Here is a 22,324-nt window from a genome sequence, read left to right as displayed (position 1 = left end):
CACGCACTAACACACGCAGACACGCACTAACACACGCAGACACGCACTAACACACGCAGACACGCACTAACACACGCAGACACGCACTAACACACGCAGACACGCACTAACACACGCAGACACGCACTAACACACGCAGACACGCACTAACACACGCAGACACGCACTAACACACGCAGACACGCACTAACACACGCAGACACGCACTAACACACGCAGACACGCACTAACACACGCAGACACGCACTAACACACGCAGACACGCACACACGCAGACACGCATTAACACACGCACACGCACTAACACACGCAGACACGCACTAACACACACGCACACACGCAGACACGCAACACACGCAGACACGCATTAACACACGCAGACACGCATTAACACACGCAGACACGCACTAACACACACACGCACACGCAGACACGCACTAACACACGCAGACACGCACTAACACACGCAGACACACGCAGACACGCACAACACACGCAGACACGCACTAACACACGCAGACACGCACTAACACACGCAGACACGCACTAACACACGCAGACACGCACAACACACGCAGACACGCATTAACACACGCAGACACGCATTACGCACACACGCAGACACGCATTAACACACGCAGACACGCACTAACACACGCAGACACGCACTAACACACGCAGACACGCATTAACACACGCAGACACGCACTAACACACGCAGACACACGCTAACACACGCAGACACGCATTAACATACGCAGACACGCACTAACACACGCAGCCACGCACTAACACACGCACACGCACACACACGCAGACAACACACGCAGACACGCACTAACACACGCACGCAACACACACGCAGACACGCACTAACACACGCAGACACGCACTAACACACGCAGACACGCATTAACACACGCAGACACGCACTAACACACGCAGACACGCATTAACACACGCAGACACGCACTAACACACGCAGACACGCATTAACACACGCAGACACGCATTAACACACGCAGACACGCACTAACACACGCAGACACGCACTAACACACGCAGACACGCACTAACACACGCAGACACGCACTAACACACGCAGACACGCACTAACACACGCAGACACGCATTAACACACGCAGACACGCACTAACACACGCAGACACGCACTAACACACGCAGACACGCACTAACACACGCAGACACGCACTAACACACGCAGACACGCACTAACACACGCAGACACGCACGCACTAACACACGCAGACACGCACTAACACACGCAGACACGCACTAACACACGCAGACACGCACTAACACACGCAGACACGCACTAACACACGCAGACACGCACTAACACACGCAGACACGCACTAACACACGCAGACACGCACTAACACACGCAGACACGCACTAACACACGCAGACACGCACTAACACACGCAGACACGCATTAACACACGCAGACACGCACTAACACACGCAGACACGCACTAACACACGCAGACACGCACTAACACACACACGCACTAACGCAGACACGCATTAACACACGCAGACACGCACTGACACACACACGCACTAACACACACACGCACTAACACACACACACGCACACACACGCAGACACGCACACACACGCAGACACGCATTAACACACACAGGCACGCATTAACACACACAGACACGCATAACACACGCAGACACGCAGTAACACACGCAGACACGCACTAACACACGCAGACACGCACTAACACACGCAGACACGCACTAACACACGCAGACACGCACTAACACACGCAGACACGCACTAACACAAACACACGCACTAACATATTATATTATTAACACACACACGCACTAACAAACACACGCACGCATTAACACGCACTGACACACACACGCACTAACACACACACACACTAACACTAACACACACACACGCACTAACACACACTAACACACACACGCACTAACACACACACGCACTAACACACACACGCACTAACACACACACGCACTAACACACACTAACACACACACGCACTAACACACACACGCACTAACACACACACGCACTAACACACACACGCACTAACACACACACGCACTAACACACGCACCCACTAACACACGCACGCACGCACACGCACTAACACACGCACACACACAAACACAGATGGAGAGGACCACCCCGACTCTGCTAGCGTAGAGTGTCCAGTCCAAGAGTACCGCAGTGTGGGTTAGTCTGCCAGAATGTGGGCCTGACTGTCTGCCTGGTGTTGCTGCTGCTCTCTTGGACCAGACACACATGGAGATTGTATCTGCTGCAAAACAAATTATCTTCTAATTGCTTGCTCTGTGTGTGCTCTGCGTGTGTGTGTGAGAGATATGGAGGGAGGGTTTTGGGTGTTTGGTTGAACATTGCAGCCTCAACTATGGTGAAACTACCTGCACACGTTTATCCAAGGAAAACACTGAATGATAGAGAGTGATAGCAACACTGAATATTATAATGACGTGTATAATAATGTGACGGTCTTTAAATAAACAATTTATTAAAGCTTGGGGATTATGGCAGCCTTGACAGTAAACGTTATATTCGCTCTCTTGTTGAATTTAGTCTGTGTAATAATGAGGAGGATACCCAACACAAAAGCTTTATAGGGCTACTATGAAAACACAAAAATAATACGGAAGCAACTATGAAAACGTAAATACCAATGAAAACCTCAAAATGATGTTCAGAAACATTATGTAAATATGTTGTAACATGTCTAAATGTCTAAACATCTCTTTGTTTATAAATTCTAGACATCGTCCTCTCATATTTAGAGTAGGCCTGCATAAATCTGAGTGATCATTAAGTTATACTGCTAGGATTTTATCTTTATTTAATTATCCAACTCCCAACATGTTCTCCTTGATTAAAACATACAAAATAGGTTTAGTCTAAACATTCAATCTGACTCACACAAGCAATTTATGGGCACAGCAAACCCTCAGATAGATGGACATCAGAACGTGAAGACATTGACTATTCTATGATCAAGAAATAGAAGATTCAAACAAATTATTTGCAATTCTGTTACTTTAGGCTACATTTGTGTGACAGAAAAATATGAGTTGTTTTTATACTAGCTACTTTTACACTGGGACATGGCTGTTTAATGTCAGTCTTACTGTTGGTGATTATTCATTTAGGTTACAAGAAAGCTGATTTTACAAGGGGTAAAAAAAGATCTGGTTGAGCTACACCAGTTTGGGCTTACACAACACAGTACTCCACAGCCTCAACAATCTGTTCTCATTCATAGACACCCAGATACGGAGTTCTAGGCCACTTGGCCCCATGAAGTTAAGTCGCATGTTGCTGTGTATTAGGGACTCCAGACCATAATTATCTAGTGGCTTGTCTCTTTACTGTGTCTCTGTTGCGATGACAAGGAGCAGGCGGGCGGAGTTAGCCACAGCACAATCCCATGAACCCAATCACACACACAAACACACCAAATTTGTAGTAATTATTTCATTATAAAAGCAACAGCTTTAGAGGTTGAGGGAAACCAGACCCTAGACTAGAAAGTTACACTAGACAGACTTATTTTGAGGACTAAAGCGTGTTTTGTGTTGTTTGGAGGGCCGGGAGTTGTGTGCTTATGGCCATGTCACCACTGCATTGTTTTACACTATTTGATGTAAAACTCTTAGCTGTATATAATAGAACTACACTGATGCTAAATCACAATAACAAAACTGCATTTTCAAATTGGATCCATTTTAAGGGTGAAATACAAGCTATCAAAGGCTGTCATCAAAGCTGTCCATTATTCACTACAAGATGGAACCATCAACATTGTGAATAACTATCTTTGACATATTAATTTTAAAAGAGCTTGTGGTCATGAAGCGAAGCTAAATGTTAGGAACCCCCTTGTGTCAGAGTGATCCTGTCTCAACCCACGCAGTAACATCTCTGCCCTGGGTGCTTCGATGCTTTCTCTTTCTACCAGGTCACTTACACTGGTAAGTAGAATCTCAGCTTTATTAGCATTTTAACTTGTTATAAGAAAAAGTGTGTCACCAGCAAAATAAGCTTATCAAGCCATTATCATCATGCTGATGCCATTGGCACACATGCACACACACAAACACACACGCTTCCCATACTTAAAGTGTAACTATAACCCTGACTGATAACTGTGCTGGAAGCAGTGTAACTATAACCCTGACTGATAACTGTGGTGGTAGCAGCGCAACTAGAACCCGGACTGATAACTGTGGTGGTAGCAGTGTAACTATAACCCTGACTGATAACTGTGGTGGTAGCAGTGTAACTAGAACCCTGACTGATAACTGTGGTGGTAGCAGTGTAACTATAACCCTGACTGATAACTGTGCTGGTAGCAGTGTAACTGGAACCCTGACTGATAACTGTAGTGGTAGCAGCGCAACTAGAACCCGGACTGATAACTGTGGTGGTAGCAGTGTAACTAGAACCCTGACTGATAACTGTGGTGGTAGCAGTGTAACTAGAACCCTGACTGATAACTATGGTGGTAGCAGTGTAACTAGAACCCTGACTGATAACTGTGGTGGTAGCAGTGTAACTAGAACCCTGACTGATAACTGTGCTGGAAGCAGTGTAACTAGAACCCTGACTGATAACTATGCTGGTAGCAGTGTAACTAGAACCCTGACTGATAACTGTGCTGGTAACAGTGTAACTCGAACCCTGACTGATAACTATGGAGGTAGCAGTGTAACTAGAACCCTGACTGATAACTGTGGTGGTAGCAGTGTAACTAGAACCCTGACTGATAACTGTAGTGGTAGCAGTGTAACTAGAACCCTGACTGATAACTGTGGTGGTAGCAGTGTAACTAGAACCCTGACTGATAACTGTGGTGGTAGCAGTGCAACTAGAACCCGGACTGATAATGGTGCTGGTAGCAGTGTAACTTAGAACCCTGACTGATAACTGTGGTGGTAGCAGTGTAACTAGAACCCTGACTGATAACTATGGTGGTAGCAGTGTAACTAGAACCCTGACTGATAACTATGCTGGTAGCAGTGTAACTAGAACCCTGACTGATAAATGTGCTGGTAGCAGTGTAACTAGAACCCTGACTGATAACTGTGCTGTAACAGTGTGACTAGAACCCTGACTGATAACTGTGGTGGTAGCAGTGTAACTAGAACCCTGACTGATAACTGTGGTGGTAGCAGTGTAACTAGAACCCTGACTGATAACTGTGGTGGTAGTAGTGTAACTACAACCCTGACTGATAACTGTGCTGGTAGCAGTGTAACTAGAACCCTGACTGATAACTGTGCTGGTAGCTATGTACTGTGGTGGTAGCAGTTTAACTAGAACTCTGACTGATAACTGTGCTGGTAGCTATGTACTGTGGTGGTAGCGAAGACAAAGTCTGCTCTGTTACTGACCCTAATGACCTGCTGAGTAAGACAAAGTCTGCTCTGTTACTGACCCTAATGTTCATGTGTGTTCCTTTACTGGGAGCAGCATCACAAGACGGTCGGGTTGGTGTGTGTGTGCGTGTGCATGGGGCGGCGGTGGCCGTTTAACCTCGCCCTGCAGGCCCGCGGAAAGTCCAATAAAACCATCAGCCGTGAAAACTGAGCAGACAGCAAAACCTATGCCAGTATTTCTCTCTCTCTCCCTGTCCTTTTTTTCTTCTTCCCATTTAATTTTGTTTCCTTGGCGAGAGAAGGGACAGGAAAAACCTAAGACACGGGCTACATTGTCACAGCTGGGACTGGGGGATGAAGGTATGGAGGGATGGAGGGCTGAGTCTTAGGGAATATGCTCGCATCCCACACTACCCCACCTCACTCCACCCCACCCCATCTCACTCCACTCCACCCCATCCCACCTCACTCCACCCCACTCCACCCCAGGCCAGTCTAGTCTAGTTGGGTTAGTCCTGGGTGGGGTAGTTGGGTTAGTAGTCCTGGGTGGGGTGGTTGCGTTAGTCCTGGGTGGGGTGGTTGGGTTAGTCCTGGGTGGGGTGGTTGGGTTAGGCCTGTGGGGTGGTTGGGTTAGTCCTGTGGGGTGGTTGGGTTCGTCCTGTGGGGTGGTTGGGTTCGTCCTGTGGGGTGGTTGGGTTAGTCCTGTGGGGTGGTTGGGTTAGTCCTGTGGGGTGGTTGGGTTAGTCCTGTGGGGTGGTTGGGTTAGTCCTGGGTGGGGTGGTTGGGTTAGTCCTGTGGGGTGGTTGGGTTAGTCCTGTGGGGTGGTTGGGTTAGTCCTGTGGGGTGGTTGGGTTAGTCCTGTGGGGTGGTTGGGTTCGTCCTGTGGGGTGGTTGGGTTTGTCCTGTGGGGTGGTTGGGTTAGTCCTGTGGGGTGGTTGGGTTAGTCCTGTGGGGTGGTTGGGTTAGTCCTGTGGGGTGGTTGGGTTAGTCCTGGGGGGTCTAGAGTGAAAGGATCAGGCTGGTAGGGAGACTAGTCTTCTTGAGTTGGCACTGTAGGGATATTCAGGCTCTCTGAGCTGCAGTCACTCTACCATAATAACTCTGAGCCATAATGCTGAGGGATGATGAGTTATGAAGTCTGCCTTCAAACTCCATGACGGACCAGCCTTACAGACATACAGAGCTCAAAATGGCTCTGTCTGACACACACACACAGTACCATACAGTAATGTGGGAGCCTGCCTTTCTTTCTTTCCGTCCGTCCGTCCATGTTCGCGCATTTGCTTCCACTCAGACCAGACTGGACAGCTAAGCAGTTTCTTTGTCGGTAAGCTTACTCTTACTCACACAAACACTGGTCATTGCAAAGCTCACAACATCTAATTCATTCCAGGTATGTGACATGGCTGCTACCTGTCCTTAAATCTGGGGGGTGGGGCGGCAGGTAGCCTAGTGGTTAGAGCAACCGAAAGGAATCCCCAAGCTGACAAGGTAAAAAATGGCGTTCTGCCCCTGAACAAGGCAGTTAACCCACTGTTCCTAGGCCGTCATTGAAAATAAGAATGTTCTTAACGGACTTGCCTAGTTAAATAAAGGTAAAATAAAGTTTACAAAAAAAACCTGTTTGAACTAACCTTTTCTGTAATTGTAATACTATTGAATATTATTAATAATACTATTAATAATAGTATTAATACTGACAAAAAAAATATTTGAAAGTAACCACTGCTTTCAAGTTTCAATTGAATGCTGCTGAGTTGTCATGGAAACGTCTGAGTTTCATTAACAGAGGGGTTCCAGAACGCACCTGTTCTGGAATTCCTCCAGAACTGCAAATCCCATAATCCTTTACTGTCAGGGAGCAAGGGCCCAGGGGGTGAGTGGCTTAGTGAAAGATTCCATGTGAAAGCCCTCCCCCCAGCATTACTATTCCCCCACCCATCCCTGCACAGGTAGGGATTTGGGCCGACCCTCTATTACCCCTAACTAACCTCAGTACGACTACGTACACAGCTAAAACAGGGAACAAATCATCAACATTTTTAGGTCAATATTTATTTTCTGTAAAGTGTTCTACAGAGAGATTTCAGTGACCTCTCTGACACTCATTATCAATACTGAATTATGACTGGAGCAGCTGACTAATTTCCCAGTGTGGCTGAGGGTTTTGAACATTGCTTGCTTGGATGGTCATCAGGCATGCACGTACAGTACGCACGCATGAACACACACACAGGGCCAATGAACTGTCAGCAGTCATCTGCCATCATTGCACAACTTAGGTCCTTGATGGATCCACATATAAAATGGAGAAAATAGTTGCATTTCATCCAAAATAAGTCAACCTGTCTTTCTCTCCACCAACGTAAGTGTTTGTTCACACCTGAGAGAATCAACTCAACAGGAAGGAAGGAAGGGAGTGAACAATGAAGGATATTGGAGACGGAGAGAGAAAGAGAGCGAGTCAGCTACGCCCTAAATCTTCTCAGTTGCTATCCAATGAGATCGAGTGAGAGAGCAGATTTGTGGAGGTTTTGTGAGTGAGTGAGTGAGTGAGTGAGTGAGTGAGTGAGTGAGTGAGGCATGTTTCTCGCATGACAGAACACACTTGACAGAACAGAGAGATTAACCAATGTGTTTGACCAACAGACAAAACATAAACAAGAGAGCTTAAGCGTTTTTCCCCTTCAAAACGTCTGATTCTTTCTGGCCAAACACCCCATCACACCTCAACTATTATCCAACACCAATCCACACAGAAAAGAAACAAAGCGATGAGGTGGTGGGAAAGGTGGGTGAGAGGTTTAGTAACCTCAGAGTGTCATTAGTACAGCTAAAAGCATCACCTCAGTCATCCAGATGCTTAGTCACCGTAGCCGCCCGGCAACATAAACACAGGTGTGGTGATGAGTGAAGATGTACCTGAGAGCGAGACTAGTGACATCACAGCCCCGTTTTCCCCGCCTTCGAGGTCATTGGGTCAAGTGAGAAGGGAGGGTGGATGGGGAGAGGGGGAAGAGGGAGAGGAAGGAGAGTCTTTTCAACACCTGTCGTCTGGGGGTGTCTCTCTCCTCTTCACCTGGCCACAGTTCACCTCATGTTTAGGCTTCCTTTTAATCAGCCCTCTCTCAACAGAATAGATGGAACGAGAGAATGAAAAATGAAACAGCTCAGTCACGCTGAGCAGGGAGGGATAAGCTACGCTCTGTGAGGGTGCAGGATGGAAGGATACACTCAACAAAACCTCTTGAATGAACACCTCCAAAAGATAACCTTTACAAAATAACATCTTTAATACCACCAAATATATCCCATTACATCTCTACAATATGATCCTTACGTGAAATACTGACGAAAACCAGATAGCTGAAAGGGAAGCAGGCTGGGCGTGTATTGGGTGTAGTGGCTGTATATATGTGTTTTAGGACCACCATTGACTTCCCAAATTGAATTTTCTCCCTAAACATGGCAGTATATTATTCTGTAATCTATACTGTAGACTGGATGAGAGGAATGTACACAACACCATGTTGATGGAGGCATAGAGACCGTTTGTGAAAGTATGCCTTATCTACTTTGAAGAACTAGTAAATGATTGTCAGAGAGCTCTGCAGCGTACTTCGGCAGGCTAGCCTGGCTAAATAGGATGATTGAAGACAAGTCAGTATTGAGAGCACAGAGAGAACGTTGTGCGGCTGGCTGCTACTGCTTTTCATAGTTATTCTATTGATGTCCACCCAACGTGGACCTGACAGAGGCAATGGAATATTTTCAATTGAATGTTCACAATTTTGGGCTTTGAAATTTCCATAAAAAATCTCCAAAATCATGCAAATGTCATTAATTGTTAATGCAATTAATGTTGAAATAAAATAGTTGAAACCGAAATCGTGATTATTTTAAAATAATTGAACCGAAACGACCTAGAATATCACTAATCGCTCATCATACAGCGAGAGTACAGCAGAGGGAAGTGACCTCAAGCCTGAGCCTGCAGACATGCACATTTAAATCAGCAGGTGTGCCGAGGTCTTGATACCTGAGAGCCTATACTAGTATAAAGCCCATCAGACAGACATCAAATGAGACCTACAGAGAGATTATTGACAGATGAGGCAGTTCAGTTCTGTTCAGTGATCCTGTAGGGTCCTAATCTACGCTGTGTGAGCTACTCAGTAAAGCTGCTGTGTATCTTATTACAGGGCCAATATGGAGTCCATTTACTGTGTGTGCAGCATACTAATCCCCACGCCTTATCAGCAGGGGGTCTGTGTTTGTTATGGCTAACTGGCTAAGCTAACCATTCTAGAGCTATAACCACCTAGCCGCAGTGTGAACTGTCCAGGCCGGTAGATACGGCCTGATACATTGTTTGCTTTGGTTCATGCTGGATTAGCCCAAAGGTTATTTTCCTTTCTCAACTGTCCTGAGTTCTGATTTCAGAACCTTTCTACAACAGAAAAATAAGAATCCTATGTTTATTGGTGGAACAGACGGGTGTTTAAGAGACGAGGTAAGAAAATCCTGAAGATAAATTCCAACTGGGATTAACTCATCATCCTAGCTAGGAGCTGACCTGGGAACAGACAGAGCTTTTTGTTCACCTCAACGACACGAAGGAACGAAGGAGGAACAGATAGAGAGAACGAGCGAGAGAGTGCGAGAGACAGCGAGAGCGCGAGAGAGAGAGCGCGAGAGAGAGAGCGAGAGCGAGAGCGAGAGCGAGAGAGCGAGAGAGAGAGCGAGAGAGCGAAAGAGAGAGAGCGAGAGAGAGCGAGAGACAGTGAGAGCACGAGAGAGAGAGCGTGAGAGAGAGAGAGCGAGAGAGCGAGAGAGAGAGAGCGAGAGAGAGAGAGCGAGAGAGATCGAGATGCTATTTGTTAACTGTGGCAACCTCATCAGAACGACAGGAAAGAAAGAAGGATTGAAGGAAACCTTGGAGACAGCGGTGAGAAAGAGTGTGTGTGGTCATCCTTTCAGTCCAGCCCTTTCCCAGCAGCCACCACACCAGACCAGAACAGTGGTGTGACTGGTGCCCAGTTAGACAGATAAAGGCCAGGAGCAATGGGACTCAGTGTTCCGGGTCATTCTGGAAAACTCCCTCAGACAGGGCCAGCCAGCCTCACACACACACTCACACTCATAGACACACACAAATGCACACACACCGTCCGCCAGGCCACGTGTGGCACGCAGGGACAAGTGTTTCCTGTATGTGGGGGTGGAGGTGGAGGAGGCGGTGATGTCATTTCTACAGAATCGTATGACATCATCAGCTCCCAGCTCCATTAGTGACTAATGACCCAGTGGGAGGGGAGAGGGAGGGCAGCAGGCAGGTAATGAATGGCCTTTTAATATCAAACACATCCACACACGGACAAACACATACAGAAACACTGCTTTGCACCGCTTATTATAGACATTGTAAGTCTACAATGACTAAGAATACTATCGGACCTCTGTCTGTCTTCTCTTCTTCTCTCTCATATACTTTGTTATTTCACACATTTCTTCAGATCAGACTCCCCCTTTTTCTGTTGAATTCCCTGGGATTTCATGAGTTTATAAAGGAAAAGTGCCGTGAGAGATTGGAGTCATGACCACTACTGCCACACACAAACCCCCCGCCTGCCCGTAGACGCACACACACACGCCTGCCCGTAGACACACACACACACACACACGTCTCCTGAGTAGTGAAAGAGGGGGAGTCCAAAACCCGCACAGTGAGATGGCCGGGGTCGTAACAGGAACCGGGCGGGGGTTCTGGGTAAACAAAGAGTGGGCCAGCCAACCAAAACGCCACCCTGGGTTAAGCAACGCAGTAGCGCAACGTAAAAGTGGATGTGTGTGTGTGCGTGTGGGGGGGGCCAAGATAGAACATACTGCTGTAACAATGCTGTGATAGAGTGAGAGAGAGAAGAAGGGTGAGAGAGAAAAAGAGAAAGAGAAACTAGGGAAAGATAATGCGAGAGCTGCCCAGAAGATGGAGAAGGGGTCAGGGACAGTGTGGTTCTTGTCTAGATATATGTAGGTGGTGCTGGGGTAAGGAACAGTGTGGTTGTTGTCTAGATATGGGTAGGGTGATGGGGTAAGGGACAGTGTGGTTGTTGTCTAGATATGGGTAGGGGGTGATGGGGTAAGTGACAGTGTGGTTGTTGTCTGAATATGGGTAGGGTGATGGGGTAAGGGACAGTGTGGTTGTTGTCTAAATATGGGTAGGGGGTGATGGGGTAAGGGACAGTGTGGTTGTTGTCTAAATATGGGTAGGGTGATGGGGTAAGGGACAGTGTGGTTGTTGTCTAAATATGGGTAGGGGGTGATGGGGTAAGGGACAGTGTGGTTGTTGTCTAAATATGGGTAGGGTGATGGGGTAAGGAACAGTGTGGTTGTTGTCTAAATATGGGTAGGGGGTGATGGGGTAAGGGACAGTGTGGTTGTTGTCTAAATATGGGTAGGGTGATGGGGTAAGGGACAATGTGGTTGTTGTCTAAATATGGGTAGGGGGTGATGGGGTAAGGGACAGTGTGGTTGTTGTCTAGATATGGGTAGGGTGATGGGGTAAGGGACAGTGTGGTTGTTGTCTAAATATGGGTAGGGTGATGGGGTAAGGAACAGTGTGGTTGTTGTCTAAATATGGGTAGGGTGATGGGGTAAGGGACAGTGTGGTTGTTGTCTAAATATGGGTAGGGTGATGGGGTAAGGGACAGTGTGGTTGTTGTCTAAATATGGGTAGGTGGTGATGGGGTAAGGGACAGTGTGGTTGTTGTCTAAATATGGGTAGGGTGATGGGGTAAGGGACAGTGTGGTTGTTGTCTAAATATGGGTAGGGGGTGATGGGGTAAGGGACAGTGTGGTTGTTGTCTAAATATGGGTAGGTGGTGATGGGGTAAGGGACAGTGTGGTTGTTGTCTAAATATGGGTAGGGGGTGATGGGGTAAGGGACAGTGTGGTTGTTGTCTAGATATGGGTAGGGTGATGGGGTAAGGGACAGTGTGGTTGTTGTCTAAATATGGGTAGGGTGATGGGGTAAGGAACAGTGTGGTTGTTGTCTAAATATGGGTAGGGTGATGGGGTAGGGTGATGGGACAGTGTGGTTGTTGTCTAAATATGGGTAGGGTGATGGGGTAAGGGACAGTGTGGTTGTTGTCTAAATATGGGTAGGTGGTGATGGGGTAAGGGACAGTGTGGTTGTTGTCTAAATATGGGTAGGGTGATGGGGTAAGGGACAGTGTGGTTGTTGTCTAAATATGGGTAGGGGTGATGGGGTAAGGGACAGTGTGGTTGTTGTCTAAATATGGGTAGGTGGTGATGGGGTAAGGGACAGTGTGGTTGTTGTCTAAATATGGGTAGGGTGATGAGGTAAGGGACAGTGTGGTTGTTGTCTAAATATGGGTAGGGTGATGGGGTAAGAGACAGTGTGGTTGTTGTCTAAATATGGGTAGGGGTGATGGGGTAAGGGACAGTGTGGTTATTGTCTAAATATGGGTAGGTGGTGATGGGGTAAGGGACAGTGTGGTTGTTGTCTAAATATGGGTAGGGGGTGATGGGGTAAGAGACAGTGTGGTTGTTGTCTAAATATGGGTAGGGTGATGGGGTAAGGGACAGTGTGGTTGTTGTCTAAATATGGGTAGGTGGTGATGGGGGTAAGGGACAGTGTGGTTGTTGTCTAAATATGGGTTGTTGTCTAGGGGGGGGTGATGGGGTAAGGGACAGTGTGGTTGTTGTCTAAATATGGGTAGGGGTGATGGGGTAAGAGACAGTGTGGTTGTTGTCTAAATATGGGGTGATGGGGTAGGACAATGGTTGTTGTCTAAATATGGGGGGGTAAGGGACAGTGTGGTTGTTGTCTAAATATGGGTAGGGTGATGGGGTAAGGGACAATGTGGTTGTTGTCTAAATATGGGTAAGGGGTGATGGGGTAAGGGACAATGTGGTTGTTGTCTAAATATGGTTAGGGGTGTTGGGGTACGTGACAGTGTGGTTGTTGTCTAAATATGGGAAGGTGGTGATGGGGTAAGGGACAGTGTGGTTGTTGTCTAGATATGGGTAGGGTGATGGGGTAAGTGACAGTGTGGTTGTTGTCTAAATATGGGTAGGGGGTGTTGGGGTAAGTGACAGTGTGGTTGTTGTCTAAATATGGGAAGGTGGTGATGGGGTAAGAGACAGTGTGGTTGTTGTCTAAATATGGGTAGGGTGATGGGGTAAGGGACAGTGTGGTTGTTGTCTAAATATGGGTAGGGTGATGGGGTAAGGAACAGTGTGGTTGTTGTCTAGATATGGGTAGGGGGTGATGGGGTAAGGGACAGTGTGGTTGTTGTCTAAATATGGGTAGGGTGATGGGGTAAGGGACAGTGTGGTTGTTGTCTAAATATGGGTAGGGTGATGGGGTAAGGGACAGTGTGGTTGTCTAAATATGGGTAGGGGGTGATGGGGTAAGTGACAGTGTGGTTGTTGTCTAAATATGGGTAGGGTGATGGGGTAAGGGACAATGTGGTTGTTGTCTAAATATGGTTAGGGGGTGTTGGGGTAAGTGACAGTGTGGTTGTTGTCTAGATATGGGTAGGTGGTGATGGGGTAAGGGACAGTGTGGTTGTTGTCTAGATATGGGTAGGTGGTGATGGGGTAAGGGACAGTGTGGTTGTTGTCTAAATATGGGTAGGTGGTGATGGGGTAAGAGACAGTGTGGTTGTTGTCTAAATATGGGTAGGGTGATGGGGTAAGGGACAGTGTGGTTGTTGTCTAGATATGGGTAGGTGGTGATGGGGTAAGGGACAGTGTGGTTGTTGTCTAAATATGGGTAGGGGGTGATGGGGTAAGAGACAGTGTGGTTGTTGTCTAAATATGGGTAGGGGGTGATGGGGTAAGAGACAGTGTGGTTGTTGTCTAAATATGGGTAGGGGTGATGGGGTAAGAGACAGTGTGGTTGTTGTCTAAATATGGGTAGGGTGATGGGGTAAGAGACAGTGTGGTTGTTGTCTAAATATGGGTAGGGGGTGATGGGGTAAGAGACAGTGTGGTTGTTGTCTAAATATGGGTAGGGTGATGGGGTAAGAGACAGTGTGGTTGTTGTCTAAATATGGGTAGGGTGATGGGGTAAGAGACAGTGTGGTTGTTGTCTAAATATGGGTAGGGTGATGGGGTAAGAGACAGTGTGGTTCTTGTCTAGATATTGGTAGGTTGTGTGTTGGTGGATTTCATGTCCGTCTCTCTCAATCCATTTCCCTTCCTAACCATCTCTCTGTCTGTCTCCTGTCGGTCTCTCCATGCAGCCATACGAGTCTCTTAACCAGTCCCTGAAATCTAGCTTATATACCCATTCCCACAGCCTCCCGTTTCTACCATCTCTCTTCTAAAACATTAGGATTTACTGGCTGACCTCTGACCTTTGTATTGGGTCGTGGCTGGGGACTTCATTAGGGATAAATCATAAACACCTGAATAGACGACCTGGGCACAGCAGAGTGTGTGTGTGTGTTCAGTCATGTGGTATTGATTTCAGGTCACACTGGTGTGTGAATCAGGTTAAACCAGCGCTCAGGACCTCTCAGACCTCAACGCATATTATTACATTTTTTAAGAGGCTGAAAAAAAAGTAGGAATGAGCTTCACCCATAGCAGACATGACTGCAGCAGTTAGCACATTATAGAGGTGTGCTACAGTGCTCACCTCTTCTTGGGCTCTCGTGGTTGAAGAGGATCCCGTTGACAGCAAACAGGTTATAGGCCTCCCTGAAGTTCACCACAATCCAATAAGCATACAACTTAGCAGCACCTGATAGAGAGAGAGAGAAAGAGAGCGAGCGAGAGAAAGAAAGAGCACGAGAAAGAGAGCATGAGAAAGAGAAAGAGAGCATGAGAAAGAGAAAGAGAGCATGAGAAAGAGAAATAGAGCATGAGAAAGAGAAAGAGAGCATGAGAAAGAGATAAAGAGAGCATGAGAAAGAGATAAAGAGAACATGAGAAAGAGATAAAGAGAGCATGAGAAAGAGATAAAGAGAGCATGAGAAAGAGAAAGAGAGTGCGAGAGAAAGAGAGCATGAGAAAGAGAGCATGAGAAAGAGAGCATGAGAAAGAGAAAGAGAGTGCGAGAGAAAGAGAGCATGAGAAAGAGATAGAGAGCATGAGAAAGAGAGTGAGAGAGAGCGAAAGAGCGAGAGTAAGACAGAGCGTGAGTAAGAGAGCACAAGAAAGAGAGTGAGAGAAAGAGAGCGAGAGAAAGAGCGTGAGAAATAGAGCGGGAGAAAGAGAATGAAAGAGAGCGAGAGAAAGAGAGCGAAAGAGAGCGAGAAAGAGAGTGCGAGAAAGAGAGCGTGAGAAAGAGAAGAAGAGAGAGCGAGAGAAAGAGAGAGCGAGAGAAAGAGAGCGAGAGAAAGAGAAAAAGAGAGAGCGAGAGAAAGAGAAAAAGAGAGAGAGAGAGAGAAAGAGAGAGCGAGAGAGAGAGAGAGAGCAAGGAAGGGAAAGAGCGAGGGAGAGAGAGAGTCGAGTCATAATATTTGAGAGCAGAGTACAGTGGTGCTGTACCACAGATAGTTTCTGCTTTCTAATGATGAGTAGAAGCAGGCACAAGAATAATAACCTCTCTCAGTTTTCATTCTTCTTTCCTTGCTCTCCTTACTCTTTTCATCTCCTTCCTACCTTCCTCTCTAACCTTGCACTCTCACTCTCTCCTCCACTGATGTGAGCGATGCCACAGACTCGGGGAGGGGAGGAAGGAGAGAGAAGAGAGAGAGAGAGAGATGCCACAGACTCAGGGAGGTTAGGGGAGGAATGAGAAAGAAGAGAGAGAGAGAGAGAGATGCCAGACTCAGGGGGTTAGGGGAGGAATGAGAAAGAAGAGAGAGAGAGAGAGAGAGAGATGCCACAGACTCAGGGAGGGAGGAGAGGAATGAGAGAGAAGAGAGAGGGAGATGCCACAGACTCAGGGAGGGAGGGGAGGAATGAGAGAGAAGAGAGAGAGAAATGCCACAGACTCAGGGAGGGGAGGAAGGAGAGAGAGAGAGAGAGAGAAATGCCAGAGAGAGGGAGAGAGAGAGAAATGAGAGAGAGAGAGAGAGAGCCACAGACTCAGGGGGGAGGAGGAGAGAGAGAGAGAGGAGGGAGGGGAGAGAGAGAGAGAGAGAGAGCCACAGACTCAGGGAGGGAGGGGAGGAAGAGAGAGAGAGAGAGAAATGCCACAGACTCGGGAGGGAGGGGAGGAAGGAGAGAGAGAGAGAGAAATGCCACAGACTCGGGAGGGAGGGAGGGGAGAGAGAGAGAAATGCCACAGACTCAGGGAGGGGGGAGGAGGAGAGAGAGAGAGAAAAATGCCACAGACTCAGGGAGGGGAGGAGGAGAGAGAGAGAGAGAAGAAATGCCACAGACTCAGGGAGGGGAGGAAGGAGAGAGAGAGAGAAAAATGCCACAGACTCAGGGAGGGAGGGGAGGAAGGAGACTCAGGGAGAGAGAGAATGCCACAGACTCAGGGAGGGGGGGAAGGAGGAGAGAGAGAGAGAAATGCCACAGACTCAGGGAGGGAGGGGAGGAGAGGAGAGAGAGAGAGAAATGCCACAGACTCAGGGGGAGGGGAGGAAGGAGAGAGAGAGAAAATGCCACAGACTCAGGGAGGGGAGGAGGAGAGAGAGAGAGAGAGAAATGCCACAGACTCAGGGAGGGGAGGGAGGAAGGAGAGAGAGAGAGAGAAATGCCACAGACTCAGGGAGGGGGAGGGGAGGAAGGAGAGAGAGAGAGAAATGCCACAGACTCAGGGGAGGGAGGGGAGGAAGGAGAGAGAGAGAGACAAGCCACAGACTCGGGGAGGGGAGGAAGGAGAGAGAGAGAGAAATGCCACAGACTCAGGGAGGGGAGGAAGGAGGAGAGAGAGAAATGCCACAGACTCAGGGAGGGGAGGAGGAGAGAGAGAGAAATGCCACAGACTCAGGGAGGGGAGGAAGGAGAGAGAGAGAAATGCCACAGACTCAGGGAGGGGAGGAAGGAGAGAGAGAGAAATGCCACAGACTCAGGGAGGGGAGGAAGGAGAGAGAGAGAAATGCCACAGACTCAGGGAGGGAGGGAGAGAGGGAGGGGAGAAGGAGAGAGAGAAATGCCACAGACTCAGGGAGGGGGGGAGGAGGAGGAGAGAGAGAGAAAATGCCACAGACTCAGGGAGGGGAGGAAGGAGAGGAGAGAGAAATGCCACAGACTCAGGGGGAGGAGGAGGAGAGAGAGAGAGAGAAATGCCACAGACTCAGGGGAGGGGAGGAAGGAGAGAGAGAGAAATGCCACAGACTCAGGGAGGGGAGGAAGGAGAGAGAAATGCCACAGACTCAGGGAGGGGAGGAAGGAGAGAGAAATGCCACAGACTCAGGGAGGGGAGGAAGGAGAGAGAAATGCCACAGACTCAGGGAGGGGAGGAAGGAGAGAGAAATGCCACAGACTCAGGGAGGGGAGGAGAGAGAGAGAAATGCCACAGACTCAGGGAGGGGAGGAGAGAGAGAGAAATGCCACAGACTCAGGGAGGGGAGGAGAGAGAGAGAGAGAGAGAGAGAGAAATGCCACAGACTCAGGGAGGGAGGAAGGAGGAGAGAGAGAGAGAGAGAGAGAAATGCCACAGACTCAGGGGAGGGAGGAGAGAGAGAGAGAGAGAGAGAGAGAGAGAGAGAGAAATGCCACAGACTCAGGGAGGGAGGAGAGAGAGAAGAAATGAGAGAGAGGAGAGAGAGAGAGAGAGAGATGCCACAGACTCAGGGAGGGAGGAGGAGAGAGAAGAGAGAGAGAAATGCCACAGACTCAGGGAGGGGAGGAAGGAGAGAGAGAGAGAATGCCACAGACTCAGGGAGGGGAGGAAGGAGAGAGAGAGAGAGAAATGCCACAGACTCAGGGAGGGAGGAGAGAGAGAGAGAAATGCCACAGACTCAGGGAGGGGAGGAGGAGAGAGAGAGAGAAATGCCACAGACTCAGGGAGGGAGGGGAGGAAGGAGAGAGAGAGAGAGAGAGAAATGCCACAGACTCAGGGGGGAGGAAGGAGAGAGAGAGAGAGAGAGAGAGAAATGCCACAGACTCGGGGAGGGAGGGGAGGAAGGAGAGAGAGAGAGAGAGAAATGCCACAGACTCAGGGAGGGGAGGAAGGAGAGAGAGAGAGAGAGAAATGCCACAGACTCAGGGAGGGGAGGAAGGAGAGAGAGAGAGAGAGAAATGCCACAGACTCAGGGGGAGGGGGAGGAAGGAGAGAGAGAGAGAGAGAAATGCCACAGACTCAGGGAGGGGAGGAAGGAGAGAGAGAGAGAGAGAAATGCCACAGACTCGGGGAGGAAGGAGAGAGAGAGAGAAATGCCACAGACTCAGGGAGGGGAGGAAGGAGAGAGAGAGAGAGAGAAATGCCACAGACTCAGGGAGGGGAGGAAGGAGAGAGAGAGAAATGCCACAGACTCAGGGAGGGGAGGAAGGAGAGAGAGAGAAATGCCACAGACTCAGGGAGGGGAGGAAGGAGAGAGAGAGAAATGCCACAGACTCAGGGAGGGGAGGAAGGAGAGAGAGAGAAATGCCACAGACTCAGGGAGGGGAGGAAGGAGAGAGAGAGAAATGCCACAGACTCAGGGAGGGGAGGAAGGAGAGAGAGAGAAATGCCACAGACTCAGGGAGGGGAGGAAGGAGAGAGAGAGAAATGCCACAGACTCAGGGAGGGGAGGAAGGAGGAAGGAAGGAGGAGAGAGAAATGCCACAGACTCAGGGAGGGGAGGAGGAGAGAGAGAGAGAGAGAGAGACTCAGGGAGGGGAGAGAGAGAAGAGAAATGCCACAGACTCAGGGAGAGAGAGAGAGAGAGAGGAGAGAGAGACTCAGGGAGGGGAGAGAGAGAGAGAGAGAGAGAGACTCAGGGGAGGGGAGGAAGGAGAGAGAGAGAGAGAGAGAAATGCCACAGACTCAGGGAGGGAGGGAGAGAGGAGAGAGAGAGAATGCCAGACTCAGGGAGGGGAGGAGGAGAGAGAGAGAGAGAAATGACAGACTCAGGGAGGGGAGAGAGAGAGAGAGAGAGAAATGCCACAGACTCCGGGAGGGGAGGAAGGAGAGAGAGAGAGAGGAGAGAGAGAGAGAAATGCCACAGACTCAGGGAGGGAGGGGAGGAAGGAGAGAGGAGAGAGAGAAATGCCACAGACTCCGGGAGGGAGGGGAGGAAGGAGAGAGAGAGAGAGAGAGAGAGAAATGCCACAGACTCAGGGAGGGAGGGAAATAAAGAGGAGCCCTGCTGGTTGATTAAGTCACAGGGTCGGTACATTAACATGGACAGGAGGAGAAGGGAGGTCACTATGGTTACGCCATGCCCCCTCCAGGTCCTGGTTATTATGGTATGCTGCCTCCCATCACTCCCATACAGTCAGATCAGGTGTTGCCAGACAGGCAGGCAGGGAATGTGTCAGGGAGGAGAACATTTAGACAACACAGAACATGAAACCTGATATCACACTGACACACAAGACACACGTGTGTGTGTGTGTGTGTGTGTGTGTGTGTGTGTGTGTGTGTGTGTGTGTGTGTGTGTGTGTGTGTGAAGGAGAGAGAGTGTGTTGGGCATAAAGGTGTCTTTGTTAAAGTGAGACCCACTCAGTCTTCAGACGTTTAGCCTGGGGAGGTGTGTAGGGAGCGCCAACTCTGAAGCCCTCTCTGTACACACACACCTTTTGAAGAGCAGTGCCAGGGCATAGAACCTTCAAAGGGCGTTCATAAGAAATAAGTCTAAATGTACTCCAAGTAGAGACGTGTGAGTATGTGTGTGTGTGTGTGTTTTTACCGTAAGGTGAGCGGGGGTAGAACGGCGTGGTCTCCTTCTGAGGGATCTCCTGTACCTTCCCATAGAGTTCACTAGTAGAGGCCTGGTAGAACTTGACACTGTTGGTCAGGCCACACGTCTTTATAGCGTCCAGCAGACGCAGGGTACCAACACCGTCCACATTAGCTGTGTACTCAGCCAGCTCAAAAGAGATCTGAGTAGGAGAGAAAATATTCACATCAATACAGATGGAAGTCATACTACTGTTAAAGAACACGTCAAAGAAAGAAGTTGTGTGTGTGGGTGTGTGTGTGTGTGTGTGTGTCTGCCCATCGGAAACAATTGTGTGTGTGTGTGTTTTACCACTGTCTGTAAGTTGAAAAGTTTACGTGGTCTGCCCAGCGGAAACACCTAGTGGTTCACTGTGAACACACTGTCTGACCAGCGGAAACACGTCAGTGGTTTACTGTGTCTGTCTTTGGTTACTGTGAACACACTGTCTGCCCAGCGGAAACGCACAGTGGTTTACTGTGAACACACTGTCTGCCCAGCGGAAACACGTCAGTGGTTTACTGTGAACACACCTTCTGCCCAGCGGAAACGTGCGTCAGTGGTTTACTGTGAACACACTGTCTGCCCAGCCCAGTGGTTGCCCAGACAGAGAAACACGACTCCAGGGAGGGAGGAAGGAGAGAGAGAGAGAGAGAGAGAAATGCCACAGACTCAGGGAGGGAAAGTCTGCCAGTGGTTTACTGTGAACAGCGGAAACACCGTCTGCCCACACTGTCTGCCCAGCGGAAACACGGCGTGGTCTTACTCAGTCCTGCCCAGGTTTACTGTGAACACACTGTCTGGTCAGCCAACACGAGTGGTTTACTGTCATAGAAACACGTCAGGGTACCAACAACACACTGTCTGCGTCCTGTCTGCCCAGCGGAAACAGCCAGTGGTTTACACCGATCTGAGCGGACAATATGTCTACAGATGGAAGTCAGTAACTACTGTCTGCCCAGAAAAAACCCGTCAGTGGTTTACAAACACTGTCTGCCCAGCTCAGTGGTTTACTGGACCAAGAAGTTCAAAACACTGTCTGCCCAGCGGAGGGGTAGTCTGGAGAGTGTCTTTACTGTGAACACACTGTCTGCCCAGCGGAAACGCGTCAGTGGTTTACTGTGAACACACTGTCTGCCCAGCGGAAACACGTCAGTGGTTTACTGTGAACACACTGTCTGCCCAGCGGAAACGTGTCAGTGGTTTACTGTGAACACACTGTCTGCCCAGCGGAAACACGTCAGTGGTTTACTGTGAACACACCGTCTGCCCAGCGGAAACACGTCAGTGGTTTACTGTGAACACACTGTCTGCCCAGCGGAAACACGTCAGTGGTTTACTGTGAACACACTGTCTGCCCAGCGGAAACGCATCAGTGGTTTACTGTGAACACACTGTCTGCCCAGGGGAAACGCATCAGTGGTTTACTGTGAACACACTGTCTGCCCAGCGGAAACGCATCAGTGGTTTACTGTGAACACACTGTCTGCCCAGTGGAAACGCATCAGTGGTTTACTGTGAACACACTGTCTGCCCAGCGGAAACGTGTCAGTGGTTTACTGTGAACACACTGTCTGCCCAGCGGAAACGCATCAGTGGTTTACTGTGAACACACCGTCTGCACAGCTGAAACGGATCAACAGTTTACTGTGAACACACGTTCTGCACAGCTGAAACGGATCAACAGTTTAGTGTTCTGCACAGCTGAAACGGATCAGCAGTTTACTGTGAACACACGTTCTGCACAGCTGAAACGGATCAACAGTTTACTGTGAACACATGTTCTGCACAGCTGAAACGGATCAACAGTTTACTGCTTCCCAACTACTGCTGCAGAGCTGAAACGGATCAACAGTTTACTGCTTCCCAACTACTGCTGCAGAGCTGAAACGGATCAACAGTTTACTGCTTCCCAACTACTGATGCGGAGCTGAAATGGATCAACAGTTTACTGTAAACACACGTTCTGCAGAGCTGAAACAGATCAACAGTTTACTGTAAACACACGTTCTGCACAGCTGAAACGGATCAACAGTTTACTGCTTCCCAATTACTGCTGCAGAGCTGAAACAGATCAACAGTTTACTGTAAAC

General features: G+C 48.8%; 1 protein-coding gene across 4 annotated transcripts in view; it reads right to left on the bottom strand.

Annotated features, from left to right (window-relative positions):
- Positions 1-22,324, bottom strand: part of gmds (GDP-mannose 4,6-dehydratase) — a 273,238-nt gene that overhangs the window by 181,828 nt on the left and 69,086 nt on the right. For all 4 annotated transcript variants that reach the window (XM_052461433.1, XM_052461429.1, XM_052461437.1 and 1 more), the window contains 2 exons: positions 20,202-20,394; positions 15,107-15,211 (listed from right to left, as the gene is read on the bottom strand). In XM_052461433.1, the coding sequence (XP_052317393.1) occupies positions 15,107-15,211; positions 20,202-20,394 (298 nt within the window). The remainder of the gene's footprint in view (positions 1-15,106; positions 15,212-20,201; positions 20,395-22,324) is intronic.

Source organism: Oncorhynchus keta, chromosome 1, assembly GCF_023373465.1.
Source record: "Oncorhynchus keta strain PuntledgeMale-10-30-2019 chromosome 1, Oket_V2, whole genome shotgun sequence".
Lineage (NCBI taxonomy): Eukaryota > Metazoa > Chordata > Actinopteri > Salmoniformes > Salmonidae > Oncorhynchus > Oncorhynchus keta.
The sequence above is the reverse complement of the archived record's forward strand: the minus strand, read 5'-3'. Positions and strand labels throughout refer to the sequence as shown.